The following is a 24,573-nucleotide window of genomic DNA, read 5'->3' on the forward strand; positions in this document are numbered from 1 at the left end:
TTTAAGTTGCCATTATTGATATCGGGCAAAAATTACAAAAAAATCGGACAAATACTAGTTGTACTCGCGCACGAAGTGTTTACAGTTTATTTTAATTTTACCATCAATTATTATTATTATTAAAGTATGTATACAACTGAGTATTTTGTGAACATTTCAAGTGCCTATTTTTTTCGTGATATATCGAGACCGATATTGATATTTTTTCAAAGATTTCAAATTCGATGTATAGGTATGTCGATATTTTCTTTCAATTTCGACATCCCTATTATACGACACTTTGGCAGTTTATGTACCTCGGAGAACCGGAACATAAAATGGCGGACCGGCCACAGTATTTTTATTTGGTAGAGACCATTATGCCGAGTCCACTTATAAAAGTCAATGGTAGTGACACGCACTTTTGTTTATGTAGTAATTAATAAAATTTGAAAATTAACCAAAAAAAACTTTGATTTCAAAAACAACTTATACATTTATAATTTAATATTTGAATAGCGTTTCACATAATATTATTATAACATTTTTATTAGCTAACATTCTCCGTTAAAAAGTATTATTATCCACAATATTTCCTAAGGGAGTATATGCTGAATAAACATTTTTACTGTTAACAATTTTAATTTGGCAAAATATCCTGAGACCTATCCCGGAAAAGCCCGCCCGCCCACGGCACATTCCGAGATATTTCTGTATCACACTTCAGCGGGGACAGTTTTGGGCGGGATCCAGTTGTGCGCCCGCGCAGCGCCCGCGCGAACGGAACGTTAACACCATAATATCTTCGGACTTAACTTTATATAAAGCGATATATTTAATATCGAATTTTTTTGTGAATGTGAAAGTAAATTTATAAAAGTGATAATTTTTAAATAAATTAGGACCACTTTATAACAACCTACTGTCCAAGTTTTGCGGTGATTCAGTTTGGAATTATTGTGCAAAACATGTGTACAAAATGTGACCCACGTGCCAGTGTTTTTTTTGTCTCAAATAAAGTATTTGACTTCCTTCCAATTGCCAACACATGACTCACAACAAACATGAAAATAAACAAGCCATAAACCGAACTATTTTGAGTGCAATGAGAGCAAATCAAAGGACAAAATGGCGCGCGCGACCGTATTCACTCATAATTTGTTTATTTGTATTGCCGTCTCGCTCTTACTGCCGATGACGGATGAGGCGAAGGTGTACGATGATCCCCGAAACTTCCCGAAGGAGGAGAAGCGTTTGACGAGGGAGTACCACCTTCGACAGGGTGCTATAAGGGGGTTGATAGTTAAGCCAGGTCGGAACTATGACCTGCAGCCAGTAGAGATGTATCTTGGGGTGCCGTATGCTGCACCGCCAGTTGGTAATCTACGGTTCATGCCTCCAGGTGAGAATTACAAAATACCAAACAAAAATATACTTGAAATTAGATTTTGCCTGATCCCTTTAGGGTGGAATTTATCAAAATCCTTTCTAAGGAAATGCCTTTGTCATAACTCATAGTAGCTTTATGCATGCAAAGTCTTAGCTCGATCGGCTTAAAATTGACAGTTTCATACAAACTTTCATCCCCCATTTTAAACCTTTAGGGGTAGAATTGATAGCGGATGCCTACGTCATAACATCTATCTGCATGCCAAATTTCAGCCCAATTCGTCCAGTGGTTTGGGCTGTGCGTTGAAAAATCAATATATTGATAGAACCTTTGAGTTATATTATATACTAGCTGTTGCCCGCGACTTCGTCTGCGTGGACTTTAGTTCATGGTTGTTCTCGTACATTGAATCGTTTACGTGCAAATCAGAAAGTATATAGTGTGGGAACCGCACATTTTTCCGGGACAAAAACATTCCTTGTCCCAGATTCAAATTAGTATCTCCAATCTCCATGCCAAATTTCATCAATAGATTAAATAGCTTAGGCGAGAATCATAAAAGTTTATGGTGCGGGAACCGTACATTTTCCGGGACAAAGTTAGTACTCCTTGTCCTTTCCCGAGACTCAAAGTATCTCCATACCAAATTCCATCAAAATAGATTGAATATAGTTTACGCGCAAATCATAAAAGTATATTGTGCACTAACCGTACATTTCACCGGGACAAAATGTATCCTTTGTTCTTTTTCGGGACTCAAAGTATCTTTATACCAAATTTCAGCAAAATGGGTCCAGCCGTTTACGCGTGATGTCGTGACCACGCAAAATATAACGTTCCGCGCGGCTTCGATTAGATATTTCACAGACAAATTAGTCCACAAAAGTAGCCTGTGATCTTTCACGTGGTCTACTTCTTATCTGGGCCAAATAACAGAGACATTGCTCCAGGAGTTCGTGAGATAAGCCCTTTCAAATAATTTCTCCCGTTTTTTCCACACTTTCCTCCATTTCTTCGCTCTCATTAGTCTTAGCGTAATAAAATATAGCCAATAGCCTTCTACGATAAATGGGCTATCTAACACTGAAAGAATTTTTCAAATTGGATCAGTAGTTCCTGAGATTAGCGCGTTCAAATAAGCCCTTTCAAATAATTTCCCCCGCTTTTTCCACACTTTCATCTATTTTTTCGCTTCTTTTAGACTTAGCGTGATAAAATATAGCCTTTAGCCTTCCTCGATAAATGGGCCATCTAACACTGAAAGAATTTTTCAAATCGGAGTAGTAGTTCCTGAGATTAGCGCGTTCAAACAAACAAATCAAACAAACTAACAAACTCTTCCGCTTTATAATATTAGTATAGATTTAGATATGGGGTAGAGGTTTGTCAACTTAAAATGATGAGTCACTCATAAAATATACGAATTTACAGTACCAATTTCCGATCTATAAAAATAAACTACAGTAGTATTGGGGCGCGTTTATTGTGAAACTAGCTTTACTGATAAGAAGAAAAAATAGTCAATTATCTGATTATACACCCATGACATAATGTACCCATACATAAAGATTTTTGTAAATGTGATAATTTAATATCATAATTGATATTTCTATATTTAAAAAAAACTGCTTCAAAAGACTGTACGTTTGACTCAAAAAGGGAAAGAAATAGAAAATAAACATTAATTTATAACTTCAAACTAACGAGAAATATTACGTTCTAGTTTTTAACAACAAAGTTTCTAAGAATGTAGAAAAACTTTAAAGTGAATTGAAAAACTAGTTCGTCTAGAATGGAAGCCAAAATCATAATTACCACACACTGAAAAAAGATTTACAATGTTCGTTAGATTGTTGTATGCTGCAGGATTCCGTATGAAGAAAAGAAACTATCTTTTAACAAGTATTAAAAAGGGTTTTATAATATAAATATTAATTGGTACGAAAAAATATATTCATATATCATAATTAAATATTGTTTTGTGAAACAATATTTTTTACCGGGATAGTTTCTAATCATCTGTAAGGGAACTGAAAGAGAAAAACACGTAACCCAAACTCTGCAAGAATTTGTTACAACTTTAAAATTATTTCTATCCATTATGGATACCTATGTAGGTGCTAATACATATTATTAGAAATGCAAAAGTATGTCTGTCTGTCTATCTGTCTATCTCCAGGCTGTATCTCAAGAACCGCTATAGTCATATAGTTTAATTTAATTCTCATAATCATCACAAAGGAACCCTAAAAAAATCGGCCAAGTGCGAGTCAGACTTGCGCACGAATGGTTCCGTATGGGAGCCCCCCCTTAAATTTTTATTTTATTTTAATATTATTATTGACTATTAAAGTACATAATATAAAATTAAGGACTTTGTGAAAATTTAATGTCCCTATCTGTTGCCATTATTGATATCGAGCAAAAAAAGCCAAAAAAATCACGTTTGTTGTATGGGAGCCGCCCTTAAAAATAAATTTTATTATGTTTTTTCGTACCGTATTTGTTGTTGCAACAGAAATACACAATCTTTGAAAATTTCAGAAGTCTGGCTATAGCGGTTCTTGAGATACAGCCTGGAGATAGATAGACAGACGGACAGACATCGCAGTCTCAGGAACCGTCCCGTCACAGTATAGCAATATGACATATGCTATACTGTGGTCCCGTTTTTACCCTGGGTACGGAACCCTAAAAATGAAAAGTCCGTCACTTGTCCACGTCTCAGGCTGACATGTTGGCAGCGCTGGCAGCGCCCCACATACAGCAGCGTAATTAATGTTATCACTGTCGATATATTTGGACACCAAAACGTCAACAAAGTGGTGGTTTTGTTGTTCCTAGTAACCAGATTTTGTTAAACTGCTTTTTCCACGGTGAACTTTTCTCAGTGAAGGTTTCTTTCTACCTGTTTGTCTTAGCGACTGATGCCCCCGCTCGTTGTAGTGGCATAAGCAAAATAAAATTAGTTCCTAAAGTGGCATTTCATTTAAATTTTCTAACCGACTTCCAAAAACGAGGAGGTTATACGTTCGGCTGTGGATATGTTTATTTTTATTTTTTTATGTATGTTCAACGATTACTCCGCCGTCTGTGAACCGATTTACAAAATTTTTGTTGTGTTGTATAGGGTATTACTCCAATTTGGTACCATGTTCAGAAAAGTGGTGATCTGATGATGGGATCCATGAGTAATCGAGGGAACTTCTCAAAATTCAAATGGAAATATATGATTTTTTTGGTTTCATATGAAGTAATCCAGGCATATGTTACCAAAAAGTGAGATTTTGCATCACGATATACCATGGTTCGAAGGTGGTGAACAGAACTCCTTACTCCTTATAGATACATGTTTGGGGGTTTCGGCGTTGTCTTAAGAACTGAAAGCATATACTACTATGCAAATTTCATTAATCATCATCATCATCACCACCATTCCACCATACATCCATGAGTAATCGAGGGAACTCCTCAAAATGTATATGGAAACTTATAGTGATTTCAATTTTTTAAGAAGTATCCTGCATATGCTACCAAAAAGCAAGATTTTGCAATAAGATATACCGATGGTTCCGAAGGTGCTAAGAGAACTCGGGATTCCTTATAAATACATGTTTGGGGGTTTCGGAGTTGGTTTAAGAGCTGAAAGCATATGCTACTATGCAAGTTACATTCATCATCATTATTATCACTACCACCAGTCACCACACCATGAATTATCTAATTATAACCCTTATTATTGGTACTTTTAATCGTCTTTAAGAACGAAACCCGAATTTGTCGAAAGATTTACAAAATTATAATGTTATTTCAATGTAAATGATTCGATCTTGGTGTTTAGGTTGCCAAGTTAGCAATTTGATCATAAGATCTATAAGGTATTCTCCTTAAAATTTATAAAATATTAAAAATCTTAAATATTAAAAATATTTTGTTATAGAACTCAGCATTCTTAGCTGGTACCGTCTTCAAAATAATGAAGATTGTGTACATATAAAAAGTTGAGGTTTAGGAGATTTATGCATAAGGCACATTAAAGAGTAAGAATTATTTAACACTTTTTTGTTCATTATAAATTATTATTGATTTTACCCTGGAAGTCGGTTTTAATTTTTTGTTAAAAATAATGTTGGTCGCGGTCGCTTGTGTCAAGGATCGGATAGTCACCTTAAGAAATGTACTTGTTTCCTTTTGTATGAGTTTAGCGGCTACACTTGAGTTGTTTAATTATAAAAAAATTAGATTTGTTAATTCGTAAACGATAATCAGAGGAAACAGTTTAATAATAGTAATAGTAATTAATCCAGAACCACCCAGTGACAACTGTAAAGTTCAAGCCCAAGCAAATCAAATATCATATAATTATAACAAAATAATAATAAAAACATTTGATAGAGTTAAATTCCAACGTTAATCCCGATTTCAATACACACATTCCTTCAAATCCACTTTAAATAATTAATTACACTTAATTTTATAGCTCACTGCATAAAAACAGGTATTATAAATTCAATTATTCTAAGGTAAAAATACGCAGTCTTAAGAAGATTGTATTTCTTATGAGAGTGAGTTTTCTTAAAACAACGCGGGTGCAACGATGCGATTTTATTAAATGCAGAAAAATGGTACATATTTCTCGTATATTCCACGGTATATTATATTAAAATAATTTTACCCGACCGATTGTAGAATCCATCCATACTTCCATACTAATATTATAAATGCGAAAGTGTGTCTGTCTCTCTGTCCGTCTGTCTGTCTGTTACCTCTTCTCGCCCAACACGCGGGAGACGTTTATACGTGGGAGAGCCATGCTTCGGCACAAATGGGCCGGCTAAGCCGGAGAAATATCACGTTCCCACAGGAAACCGGCGTGAAACAGCGCTTGCGTTGTGTTTCGCTGAGTGAGTGAGTTTACCGGAGGCCCAATGCCCTACCCTATTCCCTTCCCTACCTTCCCCTATTCCCTTCCTTTCCCTAAACTCCCCTATTACCCTATTCCCTCTTAAAAGGCCGGCAACGCACCTGCAGCTCTTCTGATGCTGCGAGTGTTCATGGGCGACGGTAGTTGCTTTCCATCAGGTGACCCGTTGAGCCGTTGACTGAAAACACGCTGAACCGATTTTGCTGAAATTTGTTGTGGAGATACCTTAACTCCCGGGAAAGGACATAGAATACTTCTTGTTCCGGAAAAATGTACGGTTCGCGCGCGATAAACGAATTATATTGCAACGGAGTCGCGGGCGCCATCTAACTAGTAGTAAATTATGTTACAGTATCCAATTATTATTACTGTCGATGGTGTCGATAGGGTGGACATATCATGATCATCATCAACGCCTCCGTGGTCCAGTGGATTAGAGCGTGGCTCTTGACTCAGAAGTCGCAGGTCGTGGGTTTGATTCCCGCATTGGAAACATGTTTTTTCCAAGCTTGCTTAGGACAATGCAGGCTGATCACCTGATTGTCTGACAAGTAACTGCGCCTCTCGCCAGTCGTGTCGGTCGTCCGTCCCACAGGGTTACGAGAGTAAAAGGAATAGAGAGTGCTCTTGTGTACTGCGCACACACTTTGGCACTATAAAATTACTCCTGCGTGACTGGTCTGGTTTCAGTGAAGCCAGCCACCGTCACCGAAACCGATGTGGGAGTTATATTATTATCATTGCTTGTTTCAGTCAGCGCGCCACCGTGGTCTGGCGTCAAGATGGCGACGAAATTCGCTCCAGTCTGCCCCCAGAGTCTGCCCACGATCAAGAAGGGCAATCCACCATCGTTGGGCAGGCAACACTACCTGACCCGCATCAAACCATTCCTCACACACGAATCAGAAGACTGTCTATATTTAAATGTTTATGTTCCTTATAGAGGTAAGTTGCTTACATACTCTTCCACTACTACTAGTAGTTTTCTATAGTACCTACTTATACAAGGTGTGACAAAGCTAAGTAATAAATAATGCTGTGTGATAAGTAAGTGTGATAATGTATCAATGATTCCCTGTATTAAGAGGATACACCAGCGGCGAGAGTAATTGAAAATAGGTATTTGAAAATGTATTGCTGTCTCACCAATCTCAAGTCTCCCACCGCAGAGCGCGATAGAGACAATACGACAAAAGTTCTAATAGAAGAACAGAAAATCTTTGATTCGTTGTCCGCTGATTCCTTCTCCAAAACTTAACCGATTTAAATACTTTTTTCATTAAGAATTAAAGCAAGACTTGAACTGTGTTGCTATGTTTTATTTTTTGTGTATATTCTAGCCAATTTTCTTTTCTGGGTGTTTGAAACCAGAGGAATATCTGGCAATTTTTTTGGGTTTTTGGACGTTCTTATCGTTTTTAATAATAAAATTATGAAAAAAAAGAAAACATAGGGACATGCTAATAGTGGCCATAGATATTCAGGAAAAAAATCATAACTCTACCGGCATTATCCAAAGAGGAAACAGGGGACAGCGTTTGTATGGAAAAACGGCGGTGTGGACTCCTCTTAAGTTCAATGTCAAAGTATCAGCACTGAAAGAGTAACTTTTTTTCATTTTTTCAGTGCTGCTACTTTCGCTCAGTGAGCTCAATACAATAGAAGACACATACAACCCCTACCTAAAGTATTATCAATTTAATATTAAACTATATATTAGAATTATCGAGTATAAGCAATAAGCTTTGTCCACACTGTGCCTTTTTCTGTTCATCAAGGGCATGCGTTATAGTGCAGTCAACAGCGAACGTGAGGCATGCCCGCGGGCAGCGACGAACGCCCTCTGACCGTATCCAAAAAACAAAAATGACAATGTTGTTGTGTCGTTGACGCATTCAATTATTGAATGCGCCAAAACGAAAGTTGAATGAAAGAAGATGACGAAAATTGAAGACGAAAGCGCACAGTGTGGACATAGCTATCAGGTACTATATCTGCCGACGTAAATAGTGTTCTAAAAAATAATGTCTATTCTCAAAATTGGGCGGGTTTTGTAATCGGGAAAGTCAATTAAAGCCTGAATAAATATCAGTTAACATGATATATCAAATTAATTAATTGGTACAAAGACAGAAAACCTAATAGAGCGAAACGTGAGTTTTCACACTGTTTTCACATACTACGATGTGCCTCCTAGTTTAGGAAAAAATCTAGCTTCCCAAAAAACGTGTGTTTTACTTTCTTTTACGATTCACCCAAAAACCAAAATCTTTCGCTTTATTATTAATTTGTAACGTCGCCTTGTAATTTTCTTAATATTTCATCCAAAAAGAATTTTTCAAGTACTATCTTAGTGTGTACAAGTCCTTACAAAACTATTACCATTTTCGCTGCTAACACCCAAATAAGTGGTTAACTATGACATCATCTTTCAATTTCAAACCGAAACCCGAAATAGATGTGAGCGATTAAAAGTAATTCCCCATTTCTGACCCAAATTCGCGCGTGACTCATGAGTCATAGTAAAAGGTGTTGAAAAGTTTACGTAAAAATATAACAAGGCAAGAGAGAAGTTAATAATAAGAATAAAACAAGCGTGGCAATCGGGGATTGCTGCGGTAAAATCTAGTCTCACGCACACAAACACCGTCCGAAGTCTGGCCACGCCGCACCTCTGTTGCAGCAGAGTGGAGGGTGTTAGGTTTTTTTCGTTACGGAATTTCTTGATACGGTCACCGCGCTCAAAGACCTTTATAAAAGCTATGCAATAGCTTAATAAGAGAAGATGATAATTGATAGTTCATCAAATCATTAAACAGATAAAATATTATGTTTGATTAAGTACCGATATAGAACTTGATAATTGAGTCTAGTTTATATGATGGGACAATGAACGGTCCTTGTTAGATTTTCTCTTGCTTGTGTGATTACATTTATTTAAGATGGCCTTACAAGTATTTGGAATAGCTATTCTATACGCCCTCGCAACTTGACTACTAAGTTTTCAAACTCAAGAGACGCCATTCTTGGAACTGTTTTGTACTATAAACCCTCCATTTGGATAATTATTATAAAAACGAGTCACGTTTATCTTGCTTAATTTTAAGATTTATTTTCATACGGGCGTTATTCTCATACTTTGAATTTTCACTTCGAAAATTTGCAAGCCATACTCGCGCGCACTTGCTGTCTGATATTATTTCTCTAACATTGGACCTAGTATGCGCCCCTGCTTATGAATTCTACGGAGTACTTAAAATATGAATCCCAAAATATATAAGGAAGTGCACATGCCCTTCACGTTAATTTCCCTCAGGCCCTGTGCCCTTGATCGAAAATACTTAGCGCCACTTACTGCGGTTATTACAAGGAAGCGACTCCCTGGGCGACGCATCAAATTTTATATTTTAACCGTTCGCACTAAATCTGATGGAATATAATATTTTGGGTTCAGTTTCGGTGGAATATTTTGTAGTTATTTTGTTACAGTTTTATTATTTTAAAGTAATGTATAAAGTGTTCACAAACTATACCAATACCATAGACGTAGTTTGTGAACACTTTACACTTTTTTTTTTATGAAATAAAGGGAGCAAACGGGTCACCTGATGGAAAGCAACTTCCGTCGCCCATGGACACTCGCAGCATCAGAAGAGCTGCAAGTGCGTTGCCGGCATTTTAAGAGGGAACAGGGTAATAGGGGAGGGTAAGGAAGGAAAGGGAAGGGAATAGGGGAGGGTAGAGAAGGGAAGGGAATAGGGGAGGGTAGGGAAGGGAATAGGGGAGAGTAGGGAAGGGAATAGGGTAGGGGATTGGGCCTCCGGTAAACTCACTCACTCGGCGAAACACAGCGCAAGCGCTGTTTCACGCCGGTTTTCACTAGACATAGTTTGGAGACTTTTATATCAAGTTTAATGCGCGTTAATTTATATTTGCAGGATACATTGCACATGTGCCATACATTGCAGCACGTGAGCTCGTAAAAAATCCATGCCAAATAGAGCAACCCTGAGTTACTCCATTTTATTATATTTAATGTAATCCAAATTCCAATATTACGGGTGTACATGGGCGAACCACTAACTCGTTTATCCATTATTAAAAATTTAACCCACAAAACCCTGAGTTTAACAAGTCGCGGGCAATATCCATAATCTAAATTGAACGCCCGCTACAAAACATACATAATGGATCTATTTGGTGAGTCATCCATCAGAGATTGACGCGGGGCGCCTAAACATTTTGACGTGACATGAGGCGAAGGGACACATGTTTGTGTCCCGAATTCCGTGGAACGGTACTTGGATTTTCGCTACAAATGTCTGAAATCAAAGAATATATTTGATCAAAGTTATACTTGTCTTTGAATAAGAAATAAGGAAAATATGTCAACTTTTTCACTGTCATATTTTATTCAATAATTCCTGATTTAAAAATTCGAGAAAAATATGGTACGGCCGTGCCTTTGATTTAGACTTGTTTAGAGCACTGCCGTGCCCCCAGATTGTTTTATTGTAAACACAAATCAAAAGGCAAACACGTAGTAGCTACATATAAATTACCTATTTAAATTGACAGATAAAAAAATCTAAACAAACTGAACTGCCACTTATAGAAGTTTAATAAATAAATTGCCTTTCTGGTAGATAAGTTCTGTTTTAACAAAATACAAGAACATTTTATGAAACAACTCTAGATCCATTTCAATAATCAACATACAGCATAAATCAAAAGAATTAAAGTTCCTACAGTGTCATTAAATTGCAAAAGAAACTAACACCCCATAAAACCAACTCACTGGCTTTTACAAGTTGCAATATCATTTACATTCCCAAAAGAAATGAATATTCTTCAAGGTGCGCGAGAATTATGATTTAGGAAACTTCATAATGTTTTTTTTATAGCCGCCAACTTTGAGTGTAAAGGTGGGTACTCACTAACAAACGTTTTTACCTTTCGACGTTGCCACAACCTATACAGATTACAGGGTGTAACAAAAGTAAGTGATAATACTTTAGGATGTGTAATGTTCTTGAAGAGTGTTCACTGTGAAAGTAGCAGTGCCGAAAGACCAATTTTATTTTCACTTTTTTATGGGGAAACTCGTGACGCAGGGGCGCTTGCTTATACAAAGTAAAAAAAAAATGGTTTTTTAGCGCTGCTTCTTTCACTGTGAACTCTCTAGAAGGATCTATCAATTAGTTTTGTTACACTGTGTATAATAGTAATATCAATTATTATGAATTAAATATTGCACACGGCTCCGACTGAATTAAAACAGAATCACGAGAACCCTACATTTATAAGCTATGAAAAATTGCTTGATGATCTTACCAAAATCCAAATACAAAATTGGTTATGTAGTTTTAGAGTATATACCTACTTGTCTTACTAAAAATACATTTAAATCTTTACTATTTAAAATGAGGCTGAAAATTTTAGTCTGTTAATCAGTTCTATTAAAGACGGCGTCTAAAATCATAGCTACACAAAGTACCTATAATTTTAGACGCCGTCTTTAATAGAACTGACTGAACTAAATATTTTCTGGGTTGCATAATTTTTTTATCCATATTGACCACCATAATTTTAGAAACTGCTTAAAATATTAATTAAATAATATTTCATTTCAATTTTACATTGACATTTTTGTACTTGAATACGAGTTATGTAGTGTGCATACACCTTTACCTAATAGAATGCTCTCTTGTACAAAACTTGGATTGGCTATTAAGGTTTCTTAATAAAAAATGTAAATTTGTTGCGCCTATATTTCGGGGCCTTCGTGTTGTAAATTACAGGTGTAAATTACCAAAGTATACGTTTTACGCGCTTCATAGCTTTTGGTAATTTCTCTATGGTAGCTTGACGGTGTGAACTTATGTTATGGTTTTCACGCTATTAAAGTAGGTGTTATAAAGAGCTGAAAAGGCACCATAGGGTTTGCCTACATACAGCCTGGCTTAAAAGTATCAAAAAGAGTTAGGGCTTAAATTTTTTGTAAAACAAATTAACAGATTAAAATAATTATTTTGTAAATTTTATGTAATCAAAAATCTATACTAATAATATAAATAATAGTAATAACTAATAATATAAATCTATACTAATAATAAAAATAATACGTGGGAGAGCCATGCTTCGGCACGAATGGGCCGGCTCGACCGGAGAAATACCACGTTCTCACAGAAAATCGGCGTGAAACAGCGCTAGCGCTGTGTTTCGCCGAGTGAGTGAGTTTACCGGAGGCCCAATCCCCTACTTTATTTCCTTCCCTACCCTCCCCTAATTCCTTCTCATCCCTACCCTCCCCTATTTACCCTATTCCCTCTTAAAAGGCCGGCAACGCACCTGCAGCTCTTCTGATGCTGCGAGTGCCCATGGGCGACGGAAGTTGCTTACCATCAGGTGACCCGTTTGCTCGTTTGCCCCCTTATTTCATTTTAAAAAAAATGCGAAAGTATCTCTGTCTGTCTATCTGTCTGTCTGTCTGTCTGTCTCGCTTTCACGCCAAAACTACTGAACCGATTGCAATGAAATTTTGTACACAGTTATTCTAGAGTCTGAGAAAGGACATAGGCTACATTTTGATGTGGGAAAATATCTTATTTCCATGAAAATATCGATGAAAATTAATTCGCATTGCGCGTGGCCAGCGCTCATCCCGGGGGTCCTGGGTTCGAGTCCCGCAGGCGGAACAAAAAGTTTTCAATGTTCCTGGGTCTTGGATGTGTATTAAAATAATAAAATAATATTTCAAAAATCTTAAATAAGTATATTTTATGTATAATATTACAAAAAATCCAGAAATATATCGATGCAATGAACATTTTAGTTCTAATACGATTCAACAGATGGCGTTTTATTTTTTACTTCATTGTAACATAGAACTAATCATACTTATTAGTTATTATGTTTTTGTTTATAGTTTTTAATACGTTAGAATATTATGTTTAATAATATTATCACTTGGTATAGTAATAATCAATCTATCTTATCTTATAGAACTCCTACTGCATTTCTAATATATGTGACAAGTTGACAACAGAAGGCGCTCTAAAATAAAGGAGTTCGAGTGTACCGTGTTGGCCTATTTCATTGAGGTACTATAGACTGGAGAGAGCCTTATATCGGTGTATAAGCGTCAAAAGCGTGTAATGTTATGTCCTACTTACTAGGACATAACAAAGAAGTCGGTCGGCATATTTCATGTAATATAAGTGTTAATAAAGGTTTTTAGTGAACATTTAATGCTAGATATTGTTGAGTTTTGTGGTTTCGCTAAATAATAAACCATAAGAATGGTCAAAGAATGCCTCAAACACGTGGATTTTACATTAAATACGTAAGTTTTGAATAACGTTTTTTGGGCTTTTCAATCGGTATTTTTGTAAGCTAAAAAGATATTTTATAAGTTTATTAATCCCTTATTTGTGCTATATAAGGCATTAGTTCTAAAAATGTCACATCAATTAATAATTTGGCTATAAAAATTGCATAGCTTTTTATGTGTACTGTGTTTACGGATTCTCAACATATGAACTATAGTTAATCGATATCATGAACTAATTGACTTTCTTTCCTGTATCATAATGTGCTTCGAAATAATCGACAAATAGAAATATTCAAGAAAATAAACGCACACTAATTGTATGAAAATAAGCACAAAATGGCCACGCGATGACTACATCTATACTTAATACTTAATCTATGGCCTATATTCCATCCAGAAAATATATCAATGCAATCAACATTTTAATTCTAATATATGAAAACAGATGGCGTTTTATTTTTTACTTCATTATTGTAACAGAACTAATCATACCTACTTTATTATATATTGTTTTTATTCATAACTAGCTGCTACCCGCGACTTCGTCCGCGTGGACTTTAGTTTATAGCGCGCGGTGTCAACAAAATTTGTGTCAAATTTAAAAACTTTTTAAAACCCTGTTAAGTGGTACCCCTCTTAGGGCCGCGCTACACCGGAATGGCAGCGCTGAAAGTGCTCGCCTCGCCGCTGCCATTCCGGTGTAGCGCGGCCCTTAATTAATCAAAATACCCAAAAACAGCTGTGCAGTGTGCACATAATCTATTCTAATATTATAAATGCGAAAGTATCTCTGTCTGACTGTCTGTCTGTCAGTCTCGCTTTCACGCCAAACGCCAAAACTACCGAACCGATTGTAATGAAATTTTGTATACAGATAGTCTAAAGCCTGAGAAAGGACATAGGCTACTTTTTTACTGGAAAAAAAGGTTGTAAGGGGGTGAAAATGCGTAAATTTGTTCAAATTAAGTTAGTTCCAAAAATTCATAATAGATGGCGCCGTGCGTCTTCTACATCGCGCTAACGCTTTCTATAAGAAATATAACGCAAAAGTCTTTCTATAAGACGTGATATCATCTTACACTTAAGTTTCGATTTTTTTCGATTGTTATATCTATTCTACGGTATTAAATAACTCAGTACTTTATCTGTGCAGTGACGTAACCTTAAACCTATCAATGATAAATAGTTTATGGGTAAAGTTGTGTAATTGGAGGGCTAAATAAGCTTTAAAATTTGGCATAAAATAAAAAAATGAAATACTTATTGTGTGCACACTGCACAGCTGTATTGATTTAAGGGGTACCAGGGTTTTTTTTATAAAAGCTTTTGACACCAATTTTCGTCGCGCGTTTCCGTTTCCATCGCGCGCTATAAACTGAAGTCTACGCGGACGAAGTCGCGGGCAACAGCTAGTAATAAAATATAATAATATCTATGGACGCTTCACACCACGTTAGTCTGGCCCCATGGTAAGTACCCGAAGGACTTGTGTTACAGGTACCAGGCAACCGAAATATATTTAATACTTTAATACAATACATATTATATTTAAGATTTTTATTATATGATAAACATATTTAATACACATCCATGACCCAGGAACTTTGAAAACTTTTTGTTCCGCCGGCGGGATTCGAACCCGCGACCCCCGGCTTGAGCTACCAACGCGCTCACCACTGAGCCACAGAGATTGTCAATAATTAGAACAATATTTTCCTACTACGAAAACAATTTTCATACGGCATATTTTTAGACTGAGTGAAACAGATGTGCGAACAAGGATAAAGGACGGAAATAATTACAATGTTAAGGGAATTGAGAATATAAATGTCGACAAAATATGGAATTGTAAGTCTAAATACCCAAAAATATGATAAGATTAAATGGATTTTACAAAAATCTAAATACAAATTTAGAAATTCATAGAATTGAAATTCACAAACACAAAATAATAATATCTTAACCCGTAATTTACCTCCTTGGTCCGTGGGACACACTGGCCACTATTTTGAGCTCGTAACTTTTTTCGGTTTGTTCCGTTGGTGTCGTGCGGCTCAGTAACTTCATTATTTTTCGCGCCAAACGCGGTGGCGAGTAGACGTGTCGGCACGCGGCTTGGTTCGGTACTTTGTACTATCTCCAAGTGTGTCCATGGGACCACAGCGGGGTAAGTATGTAACTGTTTTTGTTTTAGCAGTATTTTTTATATGATTTTCTTTTCTTTTTAGTGTACAAAATGGCTTCTAACAATAATTAATGTCTTCCAGGATGATAATGCAAAGTCAGTTGTTTTGGCTTGACTTTGGCATTGGCTACGAAATCTCGATAAAAGTGATTCTGACGAAGAATGTAATATTCGCCATCATATCGGACATAATTCAAGATCTTTTGCCTTCTGAAGCCATAAAAGATGACCAAAAACGAGAGGAAAGTTTGTCATCTTTGCCCTTGGCGTCTTTGTAGGGAGGACTGCATACCTGTGTCACAGCTGTTCAAAGCCAGTCTGCCTGTTAGCTCCACCAAAAAGATATATTCGAGCTGCGTCGAAAAGACCAATCATTGACCCCTGCACGTTTTTTTTTTGTTAAGATATAAACATTTAATTAATGTTCTTTTATGTTTTTTAAAATACATTTTATAAGTTTATATGTTAAATATTTAGTAAACTTACAAGAAGGTTGTGATTTTCAAGTCAGAAGTTGACACTTGTTATTTTATATGAAAAGTTCTGTGATTTTGATTTTTAGTTCCTATAAAAGTGTTCACTTTTAATTATGTGTAATAATTAGATTGTTAAGACCTGTTTTGACAATAAAGCTGATTACAATACTGTAAAAGCGTTTAATTATAGTTTTAGAGACATTTCAATATGAGTGTGTCCCTGGGTCCACAGGAGGTAAATTACGTACTAAAAATCTACCGGGTAAACTGAGGGTTAAAAGTGTCTGTCAACTCTTCACGGGGGGCGACTAACCCTAAAGTGTCGATTTTATAATTCATTTTTATACTTGAAAATAAGCCCCGAATTGTTTCATTTTCTAAAATTAGATACTACATTATATTTCCGAGAATTCGATCTGAGCAAAAACACGATATCTCAAAGTTTTCTCGATAGAAAAAAATCACAAAGATGCATCTAAATTTCACGAATTTTTCATTTATTGCTATAACCGTGCATTGAACTAAGTTAATATTTTAACACATTGTATAAAATTCTATCATTGAGAGATCGACCTAGCGGATTTTTAAAATGTTGTATATTTATCGAGTAATTGAGAAAAAACTAATTTGGCGATGAATCCGCGTCGTTCTTTTTCACCTGGCATATGAGTGTGAAGAGAGAAGGACGATGTTTGATTTTTGGGGTTAGTCGCTCTCTTAAAGCCTTTACAAAGTATGGTTTTATGTGGTTCTGTGCAGACAAAGTTGCAGTTTGCAGATTGGTGAAGCTTAGTTTTGACTCTTGACTGAGTCGTGAGTTCGGTTCCCGTTGTGTCAAAGTTTTGGACTGGGAAATTCAGCCTGTATGTCAATATAAGATTTTGTTGTGTGTCCAAGGCTAGTCTTAGGATAATTTTAGACTACAAACCCTCCTTTAAATGGAGCTATTCTGAGTCCTTTTAGCTGAGGTCTCCAGGCCAACATTGCTTAATGATAATTCATCAACTTTGTACTTCCTGGGCCTCACGGTCTAAAGTCAGACGTGAAGGTGTTTCGTCGAATCCTCTAAGTCCACGGTTTTTCCCAATTCCCAGAATTCCGGAATCAGCAGAATCGTGTACGGAATCACGGGAAAAACATTCCGGAATTACGGGGAAGTGTTTCCGCTGGTCGCTTTGATGCGGTCTTTGATGGTTATTAGTGATCTTACGAGGTTTGTGGGCCATTCGTCGTGACTCGAGGGCAATCATTCCCACTTTTAGTGACCGAACGAGCGGACAGAAAAAAACAGAAAGAGACAATCCTTACTAATATTGTAAATCCTAAAGTGTGTCTGTCTATCTCTTTCTATTAACCCTTAAACCTGAACTTTGACGACTGGACTGTATACAAAGGACACATACATACAACTCTAAACAAAGCATTACCACTTATTTATATGCCGCGCACTGTAAAACCTGGAACAAACTGTCACCGGCAGTATTTCCGGACCTATACGAGCTGCAAACCTTCAAGAAAATAGAGTGTTCCCTCTTAAAAGGCCGGCAACGCACCTGCAGCTCTTCTGATGTTGCGAGTGTCCATTGGCGATGGTAGTTTCTTTCCATCAGGAAACCCGTTTGCTCGTTTGCCCCCTTATTTCATTTCATTCACACCAAAAAATATGTTTTTTTGGTGGGAAAAATGAATGGTTTCTCCGCGTATTGTCTGCAACGTATAAGCTACTAATCAATACACTCCAAGAGCATCACCCCTCTTACCGGTATAGTCGAATAACAGTCGCTGGCAACAGCTAGTTACCGCGGTTTTCTAGTACGATTTTTCAATATAGCGGCCACAGCTCACAAAGCCAATATCACTGGCATTTTGCCACCAATTTGGCCCAATTTGAAGCGTGGAAAGGAATTCATAATTACGTTGGTAACTGGTACCTGATTAATGCCTATGAGGGTGACCACATCCATACTAATATTACGAATGCGAAAGTGTGTCTGTCTGTCCGTCTGTTTATCGGTCTGTCTGTTACCTCTTCACACTTAAAATGCTTTTTTTTATTAAATAACGAGCAAACGGGTCACCTAATGGAAAGCTACTTCCGTCGCCCATGGACACTCGCAGCATCAGAAGAGCTGCAGGTGCGTTGCCGGCCTTTTAAGAGGGAATAGGGTTATACGGGAGGGAAGGGAAGGGAAGGGAAGGGAATAGTTGAGGGTTTGAGTTTTTTATTATTATATCATTGGTCAGACATACACACTTTCGCATACATAACTCTTCTTATATCACAGTCGGGTAATTTTAAATAACACATCAATTATTTTTTGGCGCCGCCTAGGACAGAGCAAAGACCTGTCTTATTGATTTCAAAAAACTGATGTAGATGGAATTTGCCACTGGCCTACTTCCAATTTTAAGTTTCTCTTCCTAGTTTATTTTATTGTTATATTGTTGTACCTAGTGTTGTCAAAGAGTTTAGTTTTAGTAGTATTTTTTGTAGATTTTTTGTAGTTTTTGTTGTTATGATATTGTACACTATATTACATAAAAAGACTAAGTAGAACAATCATTAACTCCTCCTTAGTTTAATAACGTCGTGCTCAAAATATAATGGGTTACTTATTATATTATTAATTATTATTATAACTTAAAGTTCTTCAAAATCATAAAGAAGCTTCTCTTAGATTACAAATCTCAAAATTTGAGTTTTTATTTATTTTGTGATAGCCCCTAAAACAACATCAATGTTGGTACAATTGACCACACTTTTAGCATGGATACAGACTTACCAAAATATACATTACTTACTACAATGACGTCCGCAACTCCGTTGCGCCAAAAATCGCTTATCACGCGAAAACCGTACATTTTGTCGGGATAAAAAGTCGAAAAGACCTATCCTATGTCCTTTTTTGGGACTCAAACTACCTCTATACGAAATTTCAGCAAAATTTGTTCAGCGGTTTGGCTGTTCGGTCTAAAGAGGTAACAGACAGTCAGACACACTTTCGCATTAGTATTAGCTCTGGTATTAGCACAGAATAGATAATAGTACAAGGTTAGTATGGATAATGCACTTAGGTCCGTATTTTTGGTCAGTACTCAAGATGCATTTTGGTCTCAAGACACGGTTCAGGCTCTGTGATTGGTTGGCTGTCAAAATTTGGACCAATCACAGAGTCGAACCGCGTCTTGAGACCGGGTCGCATCTTAAGAGGATACACCAGGGGCGAGAGAAATTGAAAATAGGTTTTTAAAATGTATTGCTGTCTCACCAATCTCAAGTCTCCCACCGCAGAGCGCGATAGAGACAACACGACAAAAGTTCTCATAAAAGAACAGAAAATCTTCGATTCGTTGTCCGCTGATTCCTTCTCCAAAACTTAACCGATTTAAGTACTTTTTTCATTAAAAATTAAATAAAGGCTTGAGCTGTGTTCCTATGTTTTACTTTTTTTGTATATTTTAGCCAGTTTTGTTTTCTAGGTGTTTGAACACAGAGGAAAATCTTGCCATTTTTTTGGGTTTTTGGACGTTCTTATCTTTTTTAATAATAAAATTATGAAAAAAAAGAAAACATGGGGACATGCTAATAGTGGCCATAGATATTCAGGGAAAAAATCATAACTCTACCGGCATTATCCAGGAAGGAAACAGGGGACAGCGTTTGTATGGAAAAACGGCGGTGTGGAATCCTCTTAAGTACTAACCAAAAATACGGGCCTAAAACACTTGTGATATCTTAAGTCCCCATAGGTACTAAACTTTCCTGTAAAGGTATTATGCTACTTTTTCCTGAACGCGTCCTAAATTTGCCTTTGATTTTCTTAACTTCGCATTCCGAGTTAACCAAAATAACACGTCAATCTTCACCCTTCAGCGCTAACTTCGGTAATTTGATAACTGTAGAGATTGGGATTCAGTTAATTCAATTGATTACCTTATACTTGTAACGGCACTTGGAGTAGGCCGTCATTTCGTCTGTGCCGCAAACTGTAGAGTTTGTAAAGAAAGTTAGTAAAAAAATTCTAAACGTAATCACGATTAAATGAAGTTTTTTTTAAACTCCGACAAAAAAGGGGTGTTATAAGACTATAAGTTTGACATGTCTGCCTGTTTGTTTGTCTGTGTGTGTGTGTCTGTCCGTGGCATCGTAACATCCAAACGGGGAATTGATCTAGTTTTTTTAAGCTGACATTATTGAGCGTGTTCTCATTTAAAAATCATCATCATCAGCCCGCTCAGTGCTGAAAAATTTTACTTTGATCTACTTAAAATTTTTGAAGCGGGGGTTGTTTTTAAATTTCTTATTTTAACGTTATTTTGCCTCTTACTTTACATATAAACTTTAAATATTATCACTCGATCAAAATATAATTTATTTAATTTAAGATAATTTCATGCTTTTTGACATTTTTATATAAGTTTTTAGGATGTGCAGACTATCCATAAACTAGCGTTTAGAATCTGAATATTTTCATTATTTTGGAATTAAAATCAAGGTATATTATCTTGATTACCCAATTGCAGTCATATTATATTATTTTGATATCAACAATATTTTCAAAATTTGGTTTGTATTTTCGGATTCGGTGACCTTAAATAAAACTAAGCTTTTATTTTTTAAGGCATAGGAAAAGTTTTGTAGACAAGACTAGCTTGAGTTTAAAACCTTCAGGCTTCAAGTATAATATAAATATTGAAACTATGACTTATTATTATTACTGTGAGACATCTAAGAAAAAGATACGGTAGCTTATCAAACGCAGTTTTATATAATATAGTTCCTATTTTGCAGTATAGATGTCGCTTTTCACGGTTTCTCACAAAACCCTGCCATCTATTTACCAGTGCCATCTATTAGGCAATTTGTAAATTATTTGGTGGGCTCTCCGACTTAAAAAAAACTAATTTGAGGTGTACTCGAATGTATAAATGTAAAAATAAAATTATTTTTTCTTGTTAGAACAAAAATCCAAGAAATTTCCGGTCTTGGTGTTCATTCATGGAGACTCTTTTGAGTGGAGCTCTGGCAACCCGTACGACGGCAGAATACTGGCCTCCTACGGCAACGTGATGGTTATCACAGTCAACTTTCGTCTTGGTATTCTTGGTGAGTAATTCGTTTACCAGCACAATGTTAGATGGCGCTTTGTCAGATTCAAACTGAAAGAGCACCATCAATTTTCCAATTTCCAGACTATGTATTTTTAAGAGGAAAGTTTAGTTAGTTTGTTTCATGTTATCTTTGACTTACTTACAATATTATATTATTCATTTTGATCATAAGTGACAGCAATTGCTCAAATCACACCGAAATGGCAGCGAGCGGCCATTTCGGTGTGATTCGGCCCTATTACAGAAGGCAATAATATGGAAAATGAACTAAGGTTACATTTTGGCGGAGCAGCGTGTAAAAACTAGTTGATTATTTTTACCGGCTTTCAAAAAATACTTTTTTTATTCGTCTGTACATTTTGTTTTATGACCTGAAATCGCAAAGCAACTTTTTTTATTCCAGGCTTCATGAAGCCCAGTCTCACTGAGCATGTGTACGGCAACAACGGCTTGCTGGACCAGCTGGCGGCGTTACAGTGGATCAAGGACAACATTGAGGATTTGAACGGGGATCCACACTCCGTGACCATCATGGGCCAGGGAACTGGCGCGGCCTGTGTCAACTACTTGATGCTATCGCCGATATCTAATGGTATGAGGGTAGATATTTATTGTAGTAGTATCCGGGGCGAGCGAAGCGAGCCCTAGTATATTCCACAACTTTATTTGAAATACGTTACAATATCAAAACAGGCAAGGCAAAAGGTTTTATTTGTGCACATACTATATTTATAAATATATTACCTTTATTTTACATATAAAAATGTGAAATTTTAGACGATTTATGTAAGTAAAAGTATTTATTCCACTTTTGTCCTATGAGTCATAGTCAAGTCTATTTCAGTCGAGTTTTTTTATAAATTTTAAATCAAATTTCAAATAAAATACACAAACAAAACATAGTAGTAATAAATTAATTAAAATAAAAATAAAACTGCCAAGAAAAACCCACTTTCTTTAGAAATTTTATTCAAGCGGTCCGCTTGACCGCTGCGGTCTTTCTAGGTAGGTTGTTATATAAAACTTATTTTTGTTGAGCAATTATTAAAAACACGTTATCTCAATTTAAACAATTGAAAAGTATTAAATGTCACGAGAGGAAAACGAATTTCACGCAACGGTAACAAAAATATCGCAAATTAAAAACGAAAATGCGGTCATTTGACCGCTCCGGTCTTTCTAGTGTTAAAGATTATTACCATCCAGAAAAACGACGCGAGCCCTCACAAAACTCGGCTTTTAGCGATTTTATTGTACTCGGACACAATGGACAGACCTTAAAAAGCGTTCTAGCTACATTCTATCATTAAAGTGTTGTTAATTATTTTTTTTTTTAATAATTTAAAAATAATATTTAAAAATAATTATTAAAACTTTTAGGGCCTGTTTCACCACTTACTGATAAGTGCCGAATAGACTTTCTACAACTTATCTGACAGATATTCCACACTCTATCTGTCAAATAAGTTATGGAAAGCCTATCCGGCACTTATCAGTAAGTGATGAAACAGAGTCTAGACTATCCACCACTTCTATCTGTCAAATAAGTTGTTGATAGGTTATCCAGCACTTATTAGGTGGTGAAAAAACATAAAATGTTTCCGTGCTAAAATAAGAGATGGCGCTGTCTGTCACTAAATACGAATTCAAAGCTTTTTTCGTTAGATAAAATAAGTATACCAATAAATGATAATATTTAGTACTGATGAAATAATTGAGCATTGCTAAAACGTATTATCAAATGTAACTATATCAAATAATTATTATAAACTTTACTTTTTATTTAGGTAATAATATTGTGAGGAAACCAGTATTTCATAATTACCACGCTTAATTGTGAATAAGTATAAACATCATAATAATGTAATATCAGTGTAGGTGATTGTTGATACTATGAAGATGTTGGGTGAAGGTAACGAAGTCGGATCGATCACCAGTGTATTCACTTACAACAACATACAAATTACAATGGGCATAAGTTGCCTCCGTCTTAACTACACGTCTGAGGTCACGTCTACATCCGTACCTCTTTAACTCTAAATTGGGACTGACTCTATACAATTGAAACATTTTATACTCGGGCTTACGCCCCTTAATTCTTATTTTCCACGGTATGAAGACAACAACTATGTACTCTTAAATAATACAAGATTCCCGAGATCCTACAATAATTATACCCTCAACACTTTCAGGTCTATTCCACCGCGCGATCCTCATGTCGGGTTCCGCGTTGTCAGACTGGGCGATGACGCGCGATCCCGCGCAGTACACGCTGCAGGTAGCACAGAGTCTCGGCTGCAGCCCCACATCAAAGAACATGATGACTTGCTTGCAGAACCGACAGTGAGTATCACAGAACTATCGCTTATATGGACGCTGTTAAGCATTCGTGTACTAATCCATAAAAGCGAGCTGTTAATTTCGAATTCGTTCGCGTCAAAATATACTATGCTAATGTTGTAAATGCTACATTTATACAGACAGACACAATTTCACGTCTTTTAGCATCGTTTCTCTTCTCTATGCAATAAGTTCTCATTCTGAAGTGAGCATAATATAAATAAGTATGTTTCATAATTTGTCAGACACTCTTAGAATCATCCGATGCGTAACATAATATTAAGGACTTGATGTTTTTTGTAATGCAGACTTTGTTATTGCAAGCAAAATATACCTAAATTATAATTGGACTCATATTATTATGGGTCAATGAATACTAATTCTATAATTGGCTGTTTCTAGATCTTGTAAACGATAGACAGAATATCATTTTAATACCAATAAATCACATCAATATTCAAACTACAAGTAAATTCTCTTTGTAAGCTCGCTACTAGAAGCGGATTCTAACCCTTCACATAAACCGAGGCCAAATATTTGTAATTCATCAAACTATTCACCGGAATATCGACAACTATTTGCGGGTTACGGAATACTTTGAAGTTTTTACGGTCTGCGGGTTGATTTTGTTGACAGATTTGATTATTCGATTCAAAGAATCGTTTATGTTTACATTAGCTAATGATGAGGAAGGTAGGGGATACAAATGATACAATCTTATTCTTACGAAATTTCGGCTTTTTAACGAGATTGCTCTCGGACGAAAAAGGGCAAGATCACGCGAGATTGATTTTCTGCAAATATGGGAAAGCAAATCTCACAAGGTAAATAGCC

At 36.2% G+C, this 24,573-nt stretch overlaps 1 protein-coding gene across 2 annotated transcripts in view; it reads left to right on the forward strand.

Moving 5' to 3' along the window:
* The first annotated feature begins 746 nt into the window (after positions 1–746).
* LOC121729406 overlaps positions 747–24,573 on the forward strand; it is a 45,424-nt gene continuing 21,597 nt past the window's right edge. The window contains exons 1-5 of one of the 2 annotated variants that reach the window (XM_042117913.1): positions 747–1,381; positions 7,047–7,238; positions 21,248–21,394; positions 21,803–21,991; positions 23,592–23,742. In XM_042117913.1, the coding sequence (XP_041973847.1) occupies positions 1,108–1,381; positions 7,047–7,238; positions 21,248–21,394; positions 21,803–21,991; positions 23,592–23,742 (953 nt within the window). In that variant the 5' untranslated portion in view covers positions 747–1,107. The remainder of the gene's footprint in view (positions 1,382–7,046; positions 7,239–21,247; positions 21,395–21,802; positions 21,992–23,591; positions 23,743–24,573) is intronic. The other variant, XM_042117914.1, reaches the window with a different exon arrangement.

This window comes from Aricia agestis, chromosome 8 (genome assembly GCF_905147365.1).
Source record: "Aricia agestis chromosome 8, ilAriAges1.1, whole genome shotgun sequence".
Lineage (NCBI taxonomy): Eukaryota > Metazoa > Arthropoda > Insecta > Lepidoptera > Lycaenidae > Aricia > Aricia agestis.